The 18,334-nt window shown below is 42.0% G+C and overlaps 1 protein-coding gene across 1 annotated transcript in view; it reads left to right on the top strand.

The window, feature by feature from the left end:
• Nucleotides 1-18,334, top strand: part of negr1 (neuronal growth regulator 1) — a gene marked incomplete at both ends in the record, with an annotated part of 253,490 nt that overhangs the window by 131,578 nt on the left and 103,578 nt on the right. The window contains one exon of the mRNA XM_080736118.1: nucleotides 9,206-9,331. Within this exon, the coding sequence (XP_080592244.1) occupies nucleotides 9,206-9,331 (126 nt within the window). The remainder of the gene's footprint in view (nucleotides 1-9,205; nucleotides 9,332-18,334) is intronic.

Below are 18,334 nucleotides of genomic sequence, written 5' to 3'. Positions count from 1 at the left end.
ATTGGAAATGTGGATGCAACCCGAGTTGTTAGCTAATCACAACTTGGTCATTTATAAAAAAATATATAAATAAAACAAAGGAAAATCCCCTAGTAGAGTGGAAATGACTCAATAGAAGTTGTGGTTTAGTGCACATAATGAGTTATAACGACAATTATAGATTCAGCTACCTCCTCGCACATACCGGTAGGTTTCAGAAAATTCCCCATCCGTACAGCACTGACCACTGCTTCAGATTGTGAACAAAGCCCTCTGAAACGCAATACCCACTGTATCCGTCAGAGTTCTTAGTACAGTACCCATTATTCATAGTAATTGGAGGTCAGTTAATTGCGTCAGGAGTGGACTCACTATGTATGATATCATATTTATGACATCAGTATCGCCATATACAGGCATTAAAGGGACACGGACGGGGCGCCCACTGGCCTACCGGTCCAGTTAGGCATTGCCACACAGGCATGGATCCCTGGCGGTGGCGCCGGTTCGATTCCCGATCCGGACGACCTTTGCCATGTGTCACTCCCCACCTCTCCCCCCATTTCCTGTCAGTCTACTGTCCTGTCCAATAAAACAAAAGCCCAAAAAACTAATCTTTAAAAGGGACAAGGACAGGACAGACACAAACAAAGACAGCCATCCACAAGGATCTGTGAATTTTGGGTTCTGGACAACCACTGATCTAAACCAACTCCCCCACTTGCCACTTCACTCCCTCGGGTCTTTGACGATACATAGGAACCTGGGCTAGGAAGTATATAGCAGTGGTTCCCAAGCTTTTTAGCATGTGACCCAAAAGAGAAATTAGACATTTGCCTGGGACCCAAACTAGTGAAAATAGCAGATCTGCAAGGTCACAATGCGTTAAATTCGCGCCGCGTTGTGAGCTTGTTGATCGTTTATTTTCACTACTTCTTAAAACATTGCTTTCTAATTCATGGAATTTCGTTGATTTTTCTTTTATTTATTCATGAAATTACTTGTTTTTTTTAAATATTTTGAAATAATACATATTAAAATAATAATTAAAAACAAAATGTAGGAAACAAGAAATTAAGGGACCTATAAAAATGTGTCCTCGTCCTCGACCCACAAATGGATCGCGACACACTGTTTGGGAAACAGTGGCCATATAGGGTTTAAGTGGTTAAGAAGTTATTCAAAAGAAGATAATGATTCATCAGTCTGAGCTCCTCAGATGGGTCTTTCCAGAGTGGAGGAGACCTGACAGCAAATACATGCTCACCCTTAGTCTTCAACCACGACTCAAGAACAGCCAGCTGAACCTCAGGCTGTGGATTAAGGGTTAATAGCAAAAACATTTAATTAGCCAGGCCTTGAAGTGCATTCAAAATAATATGTTTTTTTGTTTTGGTAGCTTGATATGCATTTCCTGCTATACTACCAAAATGTGGAACGCCTTACCGAAGGCCTTAAAGGAGTGTAAATCCCTAACATCCTTTAAAATCGCCCTGAAAAACCACTTACAGGCGGCAGCCACTCGTAAGTGGTAAAAACAAACCTAGCTCAGCCTCCCTGACCCTTTTATTGTAAAAATCTACTGTATATATATTTTCTTTTTGCACTATCTAATGCATAGTACTGTGTTATATCTGTCTGTCATTCAATGTTATATGAGATACATAAAGGTTTCCTGTGTAAATAAGCCGAAAAGCTTACTAGGATCTCCTTTTAGTTGACCTTGTACCATCGAACTTTACTGTCATTAAACTGTACCTTTTCCTATGCAAACTTTTTCACTCAAACAATATAAATGAATATAGAAATCCAAAATCAACTGCTGTTCCAAGTGGTCCCGTGGACTCACTATTGTCATCAGACCCAGCTACCAGCACTGTCCCCTGTGGTCCCTATGCAACTTAGCTTGTGAAATATCGTCGCTGTAGCATAGCAGCCAGATGTCCCTTTCCATATAAACGTGTTAGTTAGCATGCACTTTTTTGGCCGCCGTATGACAGCCAGGCACGGACCCGTTTCATACCTTAAGTGGTCACAGTTGAGATCACACCACACAGACACACCTCCATGAGACTAGCATAGAGTCCCGCTTAATTGGTTAGCGAGGTCAGGAATAAATGGTAGGATCATAGCTCACAGTCTCAGGAATAAATTAACTGCTCACTTGTCCTCAGACGGACAGAACAGCCCTGTCCCACAGCTGTCGTCCAAGTTTTCACAGTTTCTCCTTTTAATGGTTGAACAATTATCTCTAAACTTTGTTCTCTTTAGATCCGTGACTTGGCTGCGTGTACTCCTCTGTTGGCAGTGGTGGAAAATGTATCTAGGGCTGAAGTGGGTAGTGTATGTTTTGTAATAATAATAACAATCTACAAGTAACTATATTAACTAAAGTTTTCAAATAAATGTAGTGGAGTAAAAAGTACAATATTTGTCTATTGAGATGTAGTGGAATAGAAGTAAAACTAAAAAAAAATGGAAATACTCCAGTAAAGTAAAAGTAATGAAAAGTTTTACTTAAAGGAGTAGTTCACCCCCAAAATAACTTTTTTTCTATTGATTACTCATGGCATAGATATTTCAATAATATTTTTTTGTATTTTCAAAATACAAGACAAGACAAAAATGTGATTATAGTAAATTTACCCCCATTGATTCCATGCATGGCCCTGGATGGGGACCCAAATGCATGGCCCTGGATGGGGAAACCATCAGGGTAAGTTTACTATAATACATTTTGTGTCTTAGGAATGCGACAAAAAACAAAAGATTATTGAACTCAAGCCTCTATTGCGTGAGTAATCAATAGAAAAAAAATCATTTTGGGGGTGAACTACTCCTTTAAGTACAGTACTTAAGTAAATGTACTTAGTTACTTATGCCACTGTCTGTTGGGTGCTCTCTACACTAAATCATCTGAACTAAAAACTAGATATCAGCTCGGGGACTCAAGGTTCAAGGTTGTACTTTATTGTTACGTCTTTTGTACAGGTACATAAGAGTAAAATTTGTTTTTGTTTGGCATCCTTGTCTGGCGGAGAGGGGCGGTTCCTCAAGACAAACCTCTGAACAAAAAAAAAAGAAACAACCTTTTCAGCTCCCGCCAAGAGCAGATAGGATCAACAGCAGCCTTTTCAATTTTGCACTATCAGACACTAAGGAGATGTGTCAACAGTGGGGTCCTACAGCAAGTAAACACAGGAGTACGACAGGCAATAACCTAGATTCAACACCGCCTCCGGACCTCTCACGCCAAAAGGTCCCCCACTTTTATCTCATTTAGATCCCGATCTGTTGATCAAAAATGACACCCACTGAAGTTGCAGGGAAACAGAACAAGAATAGAAAAAAGAAAACGAATCAGCCGTGGTGTTTTCTCAGACTCTTATATCATTGCAGTGTGTGTGTGTGTGTTTGTTTACTTGGACACAGATGGTGCCTGATATCCAGAACCACTGAGATTTACCACCAGCTAAATAATACCAGTGATAAACGGATTCAACTATAAAGGGGCACTCCACAGAACGCATGCCTCCGCCAGGCCGGGTGCACCTACCCATGGTGGGTTGCAGCTGTCAGGACTCAATGAATCAGCGGGGGGAAATAGCATTACTATCAAATACAGCAGGGATGGGCAACTTTGATGATGGAGAGGGCCACTTTATTTCCACACTCACTCCAGAGGGCCACAATGCATATACAGTTAAAAATAGCAACAATAGCAGATCTACAAGCTCAAAACGCGTCACCCTGCGACGCGTTTTGAGCTTGTAGATCTGCTATTTTTGCTATTTTTGAATTGGATTTTCAAATGTTATTATGTAACTTTATGAACTTAAATACAAATACATTGGGCATAAAAAAAGAATAGTAAGCCTACTACGACTGAAGTAATTAAAGCGGGTCATGTATGCATGTTTAGAATTGTAACACCTGAAATCTATCAGTGTTCCGATATTAACCTGCGGGCCGCAATAAGTGAAGGTGGGGGCCGCATGTGGCCCGCGGGCCGCCAGTTGCCCATGTATGAAATACAGTATCATACAATGTTTCAATTTTTTTGGCGCCCTCTGTGGTCAGAAGTGTTTCTGCTTTTGGGGCACTCTGCAGGTCCCTCAACATGCGATTCATATTTGGGGTTGATTGCATGTTGTATGTACGTTTTTTGTAAGTGAAAATTGACCTTGTCATGGGGCAGCCTCTGCCCTATAGCACTTTTTCCAGAGTGCTGCCGTGTAGCTGCGATGTCGCTGTTTGAAGCGGTGCGGATTGACACCGCTTGACACCGCAGCTATGTCTATCGACATAGCTGGGGGTCGGGATTACCTACCTATTGAAAATAGCCGATCTACAATGCGAGGCGATGTGAGCTTGTAGTTTGGCTATCTTCACAATATTTATCTGTAGAATCGAGTCAAATTAAACTCCTACAATTCCAAGTTCTTGTCAGGGTCTGGGCTCCCCAGTTCAAATAGGATTATTTTCGGGGGTCGAAAAAGTTTGGGAACCCTTGCATAAAAAGTAATAGAAAGTAACTTTGCATGAGCAATCTCCATTAAGCCAGCTGGGAAGTGTGTGTTTAGTAGTTTGTGTTGCATGTCTTCATTATTGACACTGTGTGAGGTTGAAGTTGAATTCATTGTTGGTCACCTATCTCTCCTCTGCAGCGCTGGCAATCCTGTTGATTGGGAAGGTGCCAAGTACTGTGGAGGAGGATTTCTTTTTCTTTTCTTTTTTTTTTTCAATGGGTTAGCGTACATTTCATTTTAATAATCTTGTGAGGGATTTGGCACCTGAAATATGTATTTGGAATTTGTTTTGTAAAACAGTGTAATTGTGTAAGATAACTCATGGGCCTACATTTTCATGCCAATACTTTGGTAGAATTGGTACCCATCCAGCCTCCACCAGCTGCTATATACTGTAATCTAGGGCCTTGGGAGCATTGCCTGTTAAAGTAGTTGAGTTCTTGCTTTATTGTTGTTTTATTTTTGCTTAACTGTGAAGTGTTCATTTCTTATTTCCTATTTTTTAACGTTATATTTGGCCTGTATAAATTGTGCACAGAAACTATTAGTGTTTTGGAGGAAAATAAAATGCATTTGTGGACGTTGTTGGAGCCTTGGTCAACTTTTACAAGCCTCCCCACTAGTTTTGGAAACCAATTACAGGCAAAATATATGGCCCAATGTCGCATGACTTTCGAGATCGAGATCTTGTGTAACTAATTTGGTATAAGAAAATCATGTTTCTGTAGGTCCAGCGGTTTGCAACATTAACTCCACAGACAGACAGACAGACAGACAGACAGACAGACAGACAGACAGACAGACAGACAGACAGACAGACAGACAGGCAGGCCTTAAAGGAGTGCTTATCCCTAGCCTTCTTCAAAATCGGTCTGAAAAGTTAAACTAAACCCATTCCTACCTCCCCTTTTCCTTTGTATATATCTCCTATTTCACTTTATTACTATTATTTATTTTTATGACTGCTTTTTAATGTCTCCCCTTTTGTTACTGACATTTCCCTATATACAAAGTACTGTGTTCTATCCGTCTGTCTTTCAATGTTATAAGAGATACATAAAGTGGTTCCTGTGTAAATAAGCCGAAGCGCTTACTAGGATCTCCTGTTAGTTGACCTTGTACCAGTGATTTGTACTGTCATGAAACTGTACTTTTTCCTCAAACTTCTAATAAATTCTTCAATCAATCAGGCCTTCGCCAGGCCTTCGGGCCTGGCAGATATAATAATTAAACAAGGCAAACTACTAGTGTGCGTTGTTGAACCACCTGACCAAATTCATGGTCAGAGTGACATACCGACAGACTCATTACAATAATTTCACACTTGGCTCAACTAATGATGCATCATCCTACAGTTGGCTGAAGGCTATTTGCCTGCGATCATTAATACGGTCGGTGTTGATACGTGCGTCCCGGGTTGTGCCGACGCTATGCCAGCTAGACGGATAGATAATTCATTTTCTGTGTTTTCTCTTGTATTACCCCTCATATGATGCAGACCTCGACAAGTTTTAATAGCCTCAGGAAGATGTTATTTTCATCAGCGGATGAACGGCGGGTCTTTCTCATTAACACAGACAACGAATTGTGTCTGAATCAGAGGGAAAGGGTTATGGCACAAGAGAGGAGATGTTCATCGAGCGCCGAGCAACATTGTCTTCTATTGTTGCCAGTGGTGGACTGGACAGTAACCAAGTACTGTACATTTACTGGACAGTAACCAAGTACTGTACATTTACTGGACAGTAACCAAGTACTGTACATTTACTGGACAGTAACCAAGTACTGTACATTTACTGGACAGTAACCAAGTACTGTACATTTACTGGACAGTAACCAAGAACTGTACATTTACTGGACAGTAACCAAGTACTTTACATTTACTGGACAGTAACCAAGTACTGTACATTTACTGGACAGTAACCAAGTACTGTACATTTACTTGGGCAGTGGTGTAAAGTAACTAAGTAGATTTACTTAAGTACCATACTTACATGTAAGTACAATTTTGAGGTATTTGTACTTTACTTGAGTATTTCCAATTTCCAATACTTTTACTTCTACTCCACTACATCTCAGATGCAAATATTGTACTTTTACACCACTACATTTTTTGAAAACTTTAGTTACTAGTTACTTTGCAGATGTAAATTATAATATAGTAAAACATACATGAACCAATTTATTCCTATTTTATACCTTGACTATTAAAAATAGCCGATCTACATTACAAGCTCACAACGTGTCACATTGCTATGTGTTGTGAGCTTGTAGATCTGCTATTTTCAAACATTTTGTTCTTTTACTTTTGGTACATTTTGACGAACACTTTCATACTTTTACTCAAGTACATTTTGAATTTCTGACTTTTACTTGTAACAAGAGTATTTCTAAAATGCAGTACTGAGTACTTTTTCCACCACTGAACTTGAGTACTGTACTTGCACTGTCTTTTTATTCTTGGATACCTTTTACCAATACTGTACTTTCCTACTTTTAACACCACTACATTTCTAGGAAGGGAAAACGCACAGTACATCTAAAAATAGCAGCTCTGCAAGCTCACAAAGTGGTCATTGTGAGCTTGTAAATCAGCTCTTTTCACTATTGTTGATCTTTTATTTACATTTTGCAGGGGAGGGGGTATACACATTTTTTATATAGCAATGCAATGATATCAAAAAGAAAATGTACTTGTGTCATTTGTACTTTGAATACCAATGTTTTCAAAGGTACTTCTAAACTTAAACTTAAACTTCACTTATATTGGAAGTGAGGACTGAGGAAGTGAGGGAGGAGGACTCAGACAAATTGGAGAGAGTTCAAATCACAACAGAGTTCGTCTGACTCTATGCAGGGTGACAGGCCTAAGGAGGAACTGGGGAGAATTGTTGATTCAACTTCTCTTTTGACAGTTTTTCAGGAGGCGTTGAGAGGAGGGATCAAGGGTTTAGTTTGGAATAGTTCAGTTGAAACCCCCAGACAATCCAGAGCCCATTAAATAGCATGAGTCACTGCAGGGGCTCTGTGAAAGATACAAATCTGTCAGATTAAAATGGTTATATTGAGTGTGTGTACTGTCTGTGCACATTGTTTGTCACTTAATGTTATTCAATGTGTGTGTGTGTGTGTGTGTGTGTGTGTGTGTGTGTGTGTGTGTGTGTGTGTGTGTGTGTGTGTGTGTGTGTGTGTGCGTGCGTGCGTGCGTGCGTGCGTGCGTGCGTGCGTGCGTGCGTTGCACTTATTATTTTTTGTCTCGATGTCTTTGTGAGTGTGTATTTATAGTGTGTGTGTGTGTGTGTGTGTGTGTGTGTGTGTGTGTGCGTGCGTGCGTGCGTGCGTGCGTGTGTTTGTGTGTGTGGTAATAGTCTAAACTCTAAATAGTCTTTATTGAGCACCAGGAGGATTTATCAGAAACTTGCCTATTATGAAATCATGTCCAGCAGGGACTGTTGATGATTCCGATTTCTTGAACTTACTGTATGTCTTGACTTGTTTGGATGTACTGTGTAAAGTCTTTATTGCAGCCAAATGAAGTTTCAGTCTAAACAAAGCTAGGATTTATGAAGCCACAGTGCATGCAGTTTAGTTTACCATACAGTAGCTGCCATGCCACCTGCCTCTTGCACAACAGTGTGTTTGCCTGGCATCCAGAATATTTTCGCTTCAGTTGCTGTAGACGCATTTTGGCACCGATAGCGCTACTACTACTATTCAGTCCAACTTTGACTATGCTTGCACCTCATGGTACTCAAACATCAAAAAGCCACTAAAGATTAATCTCCAAACCTCCCAAAACAAACAGATTCGGCTACTTCTCGACATGGGGCCCATGACCCACGTTTCTCCCACACATACTGTATTGCTGGCCTACTATGGCTCAGCGTTGAAGACAGGGTTAAACAACAAAAAATGGGATTGACATTCAAAATAGTCAATGCAAATCTGCCCTCCATCCCCTCAGTACCCACATATCTGACCAAACATCTCCAAAAAGTTAGCGACATCCACAGCCACAACACCAGAGTCAGCGCACGATCTGATAACACAAACCCATAAGACAAATATGGGTAATAAATATTCCTTCTACAACACTACCACCCAGGTGTGGAATTCCTTGACTACCTCCCTTAAAACATGTAGCTCGCTGGCATTCTTCAAAACTGCCCTGAAAACACACCTTTCAGGAGGCCGGAGACGTAGTTAGTTATCACTTCTCCCATAGACAGGTGAGAAGTGAGCACACCCCCCTACCTTAGCCCACCTCCTTGTTTCCCCTATCCTGTACATATAGTGTTTTTATAACTGTGATGTTATTGAATGTTTTCTTTGCTTGCTATTTGTTATGTCCATGAATTGAATACCTAGGACTTCCAATGTAAAGAAGACCGTAAAAGGTCTTATTTGGGATGTTCCTTTTAGGCAGGGTGTTTAACTGTACTTGTACTGTACTACATTTCTAGTATTTCTTGTATTGACTTTACTTGTACTGTTCTCCGTTTTTGTCTAATAACATTTTCAATCAGTCAATCAAAACTACAGCAGCATACGGACAGTTTCAGCACTGTTACTTGCAATAGTCTGGTTTGTTGGGGGTGGGGGGGTGTAAGTGAGGGTGTATAGGAGGATGTATCATACTACAGATTCAAACTGCTAATCTAATTTTTTATCTCTTCCCTCTCTCCATTGCATTGCAGTTCCCCCCAAAATATACGACATATCTTCTGACATCACGGTAAACGAGGGGAGCAACGTGTCACTCATCTGCACAGCCAGCGGGAAACCTGAGCCCACCATTTCCTGGAGACACATAACCCCATTAGGTGAGTTCACTTCACCTCCAACGGGAGGAGGGGAACGGATGGAGGCAGTGGTGGAATAAGTAAACTTAATTAGTACCTAATGCTCTTAAGTAAAAGTACCAATACCACAAAGTAAATACTCTGTTCCTAGTACAAGTTCTGTATTCACAATTTCACTTGAGTAAAAAGTAAAGTATTGGTACTTTAGAAAATTGGTAAATCAGAAAATGACAGGTAAATGATGAGTAAAAGAAAATGCGTTTCAACTGCTGTCCGTACAACAGTGAAAAGCAGCCTGATTGGTCCGGTCATTTCCCCAGGGGCGGAGCAGTCGCATGTAAAAAAAAAAAAATAATAATATATATATATATATATATATATATATATATATATATATATATATATATATATATATATATATATATATTTTTTTTTTTTTAAATGCTTACTGGATGGAGAAGACACTCTATTGGCCCTCTTGATGAGTGCTACTGATTGCCCAATCTGATCAGTTGCTTTGAGGACAGCTGTTTCCTGTTTACTTTTAGCAGTAGCATTAAGAATCTTCTCTCTGCCGTCTGTTTAGCGTTTAGGGCTGTTATCGGTAGTTTCTACAGAATGGCTCTGAAACTAATATCTGATTTTTTTGGTGGGCCCGCCACCCAATTAAAAAATAAAAAGAGTTATAGGTTACAGAAGCAAGTAGGATATTGACATGTTGAGCAGTCCGTGCCGTGACTTGATCAGAGGAGGAGGATTAGGAACAGAATTTCCACTCAAAGGTAATTAATAGCATTTATACCAGGGGTCTTCAAAAGGGGGTCCTCAGACAGAGTTACTGCAGGGGGTCCTCCAAATCTTCCAATCCTTTTTATATCAACCACTTGAAGGCTGGTGTCCATATTCTGAGAACTGTAGCCGAAAATAGCCGATCTACAAGCTTGTGAGCTTGTAGATATGGAATCTATGAAAAGGTTGTGGGGGTCCCTGCTCCATCTCTCTCTTAACCAAGGTGTCCTTGGCCTGAAAACGTTGAAGACCCCTGATTTATACTGTTATATTGTGTCTTCTGATGGCCGCTGTTGCCTACTGTATTTTATTGTGTTGGCAGCCGCTGTGCTGCGCTGTTTCTGACCGGGGGGGGGGGGGGGGGGGGCTGTGGTGAAAACCTCGCATTGGGGCCCGGTGGTGGGTCGCTACGCCAGTGCATTTCCCCCATGTCAGGGGGCGGCAGTGGCTCAGGGGTAGAGAAACCGTCATTAGAACATGGAGGTTTCCCGAAGGGTTCCAAGTTCGATCCCGGTTAGTGTCGAAGAGTCCTTGAGCAAGACTCTGAACCCCTAGTTGCTCCCGGTGAGCAGGTTGGTGCCTTGCAGGGTTTCCTCCGCCATCGGTGTATGAATATGTGTGTGTGAATGGGTGAATGTAATGCACAATCTATGTAAAGCGCCTTGGATGAAGGCGCTACGGTATATAAATGCACCATTTACAATTTACAGTTTTCTGATTTCTCATACTCTCTGCCTATGGGCCAAAGTCTAGACTGATACTGTGGAGGAACCTGTGAGTGATTCCACGTCATCAGTGTGGCAATGCAAGGCTAATGAAGATGCACTTCAAGTATCAAAATTAAAAGTGCCCTGATTTTTTTGTTGTTGATTCTAGCAGGAGGCTTTACTCGTTTGCTAAACTGGATTCTGTTTAGACTTGTTTGGATGTACTGGTATACTGTAATACCAGTATTTACCTGGGTAAAAAAAAAAAGTTCTTTGTAGGTACTACACAGTACACACAGCATGATACTAATAGATGGATAAGTAAAGGAGACATACAGTACTGTACAGCAGGGGTCTTCAACGTTTTCAAGCCAAGGACCCCTTAGTTGAGAGAGAGATGAAGCAGGGACCCCCACATCCTTTTCATAGATTCCATATAGTTTCATCGCTTGATAGCACAATCATCAGTGTATTTTGGATTCATGTCAATTTTTGTTTTCAGATATTTAACCACTTGAGGCGTCTTTACCTAATAAACTTGACCACCATTCACTCTGTACTTAAGGTGGTTGCACACTGCACTGCGTGTTTTCATGCGTTTTGGAAATCCGAAAGCCGTAGGCCAGGGAGAGAGAGAGGAAAGAGAGAGAGAGCAAGGGACTCAGTGCAACAGCTGCGAAAATCGGAAAAAATCAACCCTGGTCCGAAAATAAATACGAAACGGACGGCAGTGTGCAAACGTGATTGACATAACGTGAGGTTGATTTTTTTATTCATGCACTCCGAAATTCACTCCGATATTCGGCCCAAAAAACGCAGCAGTGTGCAAAGACCTTAAGTCTGCTCTTTTTTCCACTCTACACCAAACCTCTTTGCCGAAAATAGCCGATCTACAAGCGCGAGGCGTTGTGAGCTTGTAGATCTGCTATTTTTGGCTACAGTTCTCAGAATATGGACACTAGGGTTCAAGTTGTTAATATACGGTAAAAAGGATTGGAAGATGGCGAGGACCCCCTGTAGTAACTCTGAGGACCCCCTAGGGGTCCTGGACGGACCCCCTGTTGAAGACCCCTGCTGTACAGTATGGAGAAGAGAGGACTAACAGGAAACAGCTCTCTAACACATTTCCAGCTATTGCTGCATTTACTTGCTCAGTAAAGCAGCTATTTTTGTTGTCCAAGTGCATTTAGCCACTGTTTTAATCACAGGCGTTGATGAGGATTCGAGATGTTCTATTTAAAACGTGGCATTCCATAGCACCCCAAGGCGTAATCTTTGTCACTTTGTTATGCACCCTGTCATCCCTATTTTGGGCATGCCATTAAAGGTGAAAAGTTTCAAAAACTATTTTAAAATTTTACAGGCACACAACTAGTCATTGTGCTCTTATAGAGCAGCTTTTTTTAATAGTCCAGATTAACGTGCATTACCAACCAATAGATTTTTGTTTTGATATGTTGTTGTGTCTGTTCAGTTTGAGGACGGCCCGCCAACAAGGAAGGAGGCAGGCAGGCGTGCACGCACACGCGCACACACACACACACACACGCACACGCACACACACACACACACACACACACACACACACACAGACCATTAAGTGCTTTGAATGCTAAACATCCCTTTGAAAACTTAATTCTGAGGCGTTTAGCTGTTATGGAAAAGCCCTCCCCTGACTCCCCCTCCTCCCTCATTTTCATATTAATGGATTAAGGCATGCTGCGTTTATCTGATAGCTCTGAGGATGACTGCATTCATCTTATGGCTGTCAAAACCGCCTCTCTGGCACGCTCTCTCCTGATTGTGTTGGGTGGGCGGTATGGCGGGTGGGGAGTTTTTCCGCAGATGATCAAAAGAGCCGTCCTCGGTCGCAGATTGGCAGTCACTCATTCTACTTTGAAGTGTCCACACTTTGAAGTGTGCCAGGGGAAAAGGTAAATGATATGATGGTCAAAATGAAATGGAGCCAGAGACTAAACGTAATCATAGATTCCTGTCTACAGCACATCAGAAAGGGGCCATTTAGCGTGAATTGTGTGAATCAGTCATGACAGTAATGGTGATTTATCCAATGGACCAGGTACAACTCAGATGTCGTAATAGGCTAATCTCTGATATGGTATGAAACCCCCATTCACACTGCGGGGTGAATGTGTGCTGTGTAGCTGCTTAGAGGTTTCATTCATGCAAATGTGACCATTGCAGAAGGTCTCACTCTTTACTGCATGCTTGCTGAGATGTGGCAGCACTTTGACTCCAGCCTCAAGTGAAGTGGTTTGAAAGTAAAAGTGCCTTTGATTCTCTTTTCTGATGTCTGACATTCTCTGGCGGCGGTGAGTGTTTGATGGAGAAGCCCTACGTTATCTTTTTACAAAGTTTTATTTCTGTACATGTCCCCGCTGACATAGACCAATGACAGCTCACAACCGCTACAGGATGTGCATGATGTCACAGATCAGAAACTTAACAGGGTGAAGAGCCCTGCGGGCTATGGGATCATACAATGCCTCACTGTTATTAGACTATTGATCTTTTTTTGTTGTCACAACATACTGAGTTGTTTCTACTGTACAGCATTCAGCATGGATAGCTGCATGAAACCAGGGGAGTCAATCAACAACAAGCAGGGGTTCACAAAGTATACGTTTACTCAAGTATTCAAGAGTGAAAAGTACACAGTACATTTTCTTATTAATATCAATGCATTGATGCATTGAACATTCCTAGAAATGTTGTCGAGTCAAAATTACAATGTTTCTATTTGAAATGTAGCGAAGTGAAAGCCACGTGTTTGCAAACATCTACTCAAGTAAACATACTGAGTTACTGTCCACAACTGACAACATCTTTTGATGTTATTGAACATTGTCAAGATGAAATTGAGCATCTGTTAATATAGACTGAGTGATATGACAAAACAACAATGATAAATCAACTGATATGAAACGCTGGATGTTTGCATGCACTCAGGCTGACATGAGGCCAAGGGGCTGAAATCGCTCTGAAATTACAAACATGCTCACTTGGCAGATTTCTATGCTCTGGCCCTCCTCTCCTCAGCAATCCTCAAGCATTGTGTGTGTGTGTGTGTGTGTGTGTGTGTGTGTGTGTGTGTGTGTGTGTGTGTGTGTGTGTGTGTGTGTGTGTGTGTGTGTGTGTGTGTGTGTGTGTGTGTGTGTGTGTGTGTGTGTGTGTGTGTGTGGCGGCGGGGGGGGGGGGGGGGGGGGGGGTGATTGTGTGTACACTGTAGATAGTTCTGCAGCAGCAGTCAGTGAAGTTTGACAGAATGATAAATTGCACTGACTGACTGTCAAGTTCCTATTCCGCTCCAACTGCTTTGTGTTTGCTGTTTCTCTTTCCTCGCTCCCCCCCCCCCCTCCCTGCCAAACGCCAAGCTGCCAGCTAATAATAAACTTCATGCATCCACTGAAGTGGATGGCTTTATTGAGGAGATAATTTGGCTTAATACTTGTGCAAACAAAGTCGTTTTGGGTGTTGGTGAACAAGATAGGCTAGACGTTGACAGCAGCGAGCATTTATAACAGGCGGGTCATCTTTGTTGCCCGGGCGCTGAATGGAGAAAACAGTGCCAGTGTCTGGCTCCAGTTGAACGTGCTCAAGGAAACAGCAGTGCTGCATACAGTACAACAGCTTGACTGTGTAAAAATAGACACCTGGCCATTATGGTCAATTCACAATGGAGTTTGAGTTTGCGCTCGGCGGTGAAGTCACATGGAGCACAGTGCTATACAGTAGCTTGATGCTTGTGACTGGAATGGCCTCGGTTCAGATCCCTGGGCAGAGCAATGAAGACTGAAAGGGTAAAGCGAACAGGACAAACTGTCCTCACACCCAACATCTGCCATGAAGAGGCCCTTGAGCAAGGAATGTAACCCCCAACTGCTGCATGCAGTTGCGTGCATGCGTGCGTGCGTGCGTGCGTGCGTGCATGCGTGCGTGTCCGTGTGTGTATACTGTACACACACGCACACGTGTAAATCATATCTCACCCCTTGAAGGGAGTTTATATATGGGGCCCAAACAACTCATTCAGCCCTAACTCAGGAGTGATGGAAATCATTCATCACCATTTTACATTCTCCTCAATCTACTGTCTGGCTAAAAGTTGGGAAATATCATTTTCCTGCCAGGTCAGTCTTGGTAATCCAAAAACTCTCTCAGTTGGCACAAAGCTTATAACACGCTATTTAGTTATTAATGGCTAACATTATAGACACATTAGACACTGGATTTCTGGGACAATCAGGAACTCTCTTTGTTGTTCTGTAGTTAATCACATTTAAACATTTAAAACTCCAGTCAGTCACAATATACAGTAAGTGAACATGAAGAAGTGAAGAAAATACAAATCCGGTGAGGATAATGTATTGTTTAACTACTGTATATACAATACTGTACTGTACAGTATGTGACTGAGCGTAGAGAGTGGTTGGGCCTGCAAGCTTTGGAAGGCAGTTTTAGCCAATTGAAAAAATAAGACTCATACTGTATACATTTGTATGTTGATCACATGACTGCAGAAATAACGTAGCCTGACACTCTGAGCCTGAATTTTCATTTCATTTCACTCCATTATTCAGCCTGAAAGCCCTTCCTACTGCAGCTGTTTCTGTGATGGGCCTTGCCAAAGAGGCAGTCTTTGGTGATTGGTTCACCCTCTAATCAATCACAATAGTAAAGATAACGTCGTTGTTAAGCGACCCTTATTCGTGTTGTTATGCGGCTGGCTAACCTGTTGCTACTTGCTAAGCTAATTGTCTGCTACTGATGTTTCATAGCAAGAACGTTACAATCCCAAGTTACCGCAGTGGGCGGCGCCATTTTTTATTTTGTTTGGGAATGTCCGGTCCGGCGCCGTTGTTTGATATCATCGAGTTGAAACTAAGCTGATTTGCCATACAGATTTTCAACCGAGTCTGACCTGAACATATGGGCATGGTTAGTGATTCAGGGACTGGAGTCAGGCTGGAAATAATGTGTACTGAGTTTTGGACTAAATCTGTAGGAGTAGCAAAAAGTGTGTTTTGACAAAAACGCACTATAGCAGTACATGTAATCTGTCATAAATGGGGCCTATATGTTGCGTCATGATGACCAAAAGAATCCAGGGAAGAAAAAAAAAACATGTTGATTGTACGTTGTATGGTTCAAGAGTTATAGGCCAGTGGGGATATTTGTAAATGTTGGGATTGAGGTTCTTCCTGGGCTTAGTTTCCCAGCAATTTTATGCAAAACGGGCATCTCCTCAAACCTTGGAAGCCAATCATAGCCAATCGGAATGGAATATGAGGAATGTGAAAGATACGTCTTGATCGCATGATTACAGAGGTAATGTATACCGTGAGGTTTGGACAAAATCTGTAGGAGTAGTAACAGAAAGAATTTTGTTTCGCAAATATCCGTCTCATGGTGGTGCTATAACAGGCCCGATGTGATTTTTACCTAACCGACGGGGCACAGTGTACCTTTGGCCTGGTGGAGACAATGATATGCGTCTCACCTGGCTACCAAAATGGTGCCACCTACTGTTTAGTTTATGAACCATCTACTACATATTAGTGGATGGAAACGTGCATTTTTCCGACTCGTTCATAATTCGATACATTTGAATGGAAACCCAGTTACAGTGGGGAGGGACTTGGCTCAGAACACAGTATGCACTATGCAGCCATTATGTGTGAACCGGTGGCAGATTATCATTCATGGTTGATGTGTTAGATTCTTTCTGCAGCGATGTTGCTTATTGTGACCTCTCTGTGCACGATGGCTCTTTAGCTTATGCTGATCTGATCAAGCACTGCCGTATTAGCCCTTGGGCTAATACGCTTTATCACTCCTCAGTCCTCCCTCAGCCAGAGCAAATAAAAGCCTGGCTTTGTGATAAATATACTATACTGTACGTACTGTAGATGTACAGTGTATTCAACCTTGAATGGGTTGCATCAGCATTCCCCTGACGGCTCAGGGTGAGTTAACCCTGCCCTTGGTTGGATAAACGTGGGCAACGGCTGGGATAATTTATGTACAGTATATACATTCAGTATACAATATAGTATATCCCACTATGTATGCATTGACATCTGTGCTACTATTCTCTGGTGCCGTAGTAAGTTTCACCCATAGGTCATTTTGGTGGAAGTGTGAAATAGCCTTTAACACAGCCTGCTCCAGTGCTGTCTGGTTGGCTGGCCAATTGGCTGGCTGAGCAAAATTGCTTTGATAAGCTTTTTTCCATTGAGATTTGAATCCACAGGATGGAAGTGTGACCTTTGGAAAAGGCTGACTAGAATCCTGGAATACATACTGTATTTGATTGTTTCAGTGATAGGGCATGGTTGGGAAACTCTTCTGTCTTCCTCCAAGCAGGCATGGTGCCGCTGGACTACATTTGTGTTTTGATTTAGCTTTCCATTTAAGGTGCTCAAGGTAAATGTCCCCACTCAACAACATGCCCCGAGGTCACAGACAGCATCATGCCCTGACAGCCTCCTCTAAGCACAAACAACAACAACAACAACAATAACAACAAAACAACATCGACAAATCTCTCCAAAGACTTGAGCTTACTGGCATCCAGATTCGACATTCAGCTTGCCTGGGCAAGAAGTCAGTATAGTAACAGTTTAAATGTATAAGCAATGCTGCTGCAAAGCAAGGCAGTTGCCTGTGTGGTGCTGTGTGATGAATATTTTAAATCTGAATTCATGTCACTGTTCCTTGCCATGAGTAGTGCCTGCCATGGTACACCAGAATTTGGCAGCTCTTTGGCGAAACAAAACACGTTTTCTGTCATGTGTTCTCCAAGGACCTCTGGGTTCTTTTATAAGTCCCCCCACCCACAGTACTATGAAACTGATAGCGGTGTTACATGCTGACAGCTGAACTTCATTTTTTGTACTTGATGGCAGGTAAGAGTTGAAGAGCTGTGTATTGTAGATGACATTTTCAATAGTCAGACAAATTTAACTCACGATGGTGCTCAGTGGGCACCTGTGAAATGGTGGGTTTGAATCTTGCTCACAAACTGTGTCCCATATCCCCACTCCCCTGCTCTCTTCATTCTTTTCTCACATAAATACAAAAATAAAACTTAGTCTTTAAAAGACACATACCACAGTAACTTTATCTTTTCTCTAAGACCAGAAAGACTTTACAAATCAATGACGTGCAATCACATGGATTCACATATCAAAATATTCTTTGTGAAAGGTTTTCAACAGTCCGTACGTCCCCATCGATTCCACCAAACTCCTGGCGCCCAGATTCCATCTGAGACGGCTGTTTTTTGGAACCGCACAATCACATAAAGCTCTCAAGCTTATCTTCACCACCTCACATTTTATTTCCCCGGGGCTCATGCGGCTAAATATCTCAACACAGCAAGTATCACCAAGATAATTCCACCAGGTCACAGAGGTGCCACCCTGCTCTGTCAGAGGTGACGCAGTGCTTCTCTTGGACCTATTCCATCCCCTGGCTTTTAGCGGAGCCCAGATTGACAGCCAGA

The sequence above is a fragment of the Nannobrachium achirus genome (assembly GCF_963921795.1).
Source record: "Nannobrachium achirus genome assembly, chromosome: 1".
Lineage (NCBI taxonomy): Eukaryota > Metazoa > Chordata > Actinopteri > Myctophiformes > Myctophidae > Nannobrachium > Nannobrachium achirus.
This window is presented reverse-complemented; position numbering and strand designations above follow the sequence as displayed.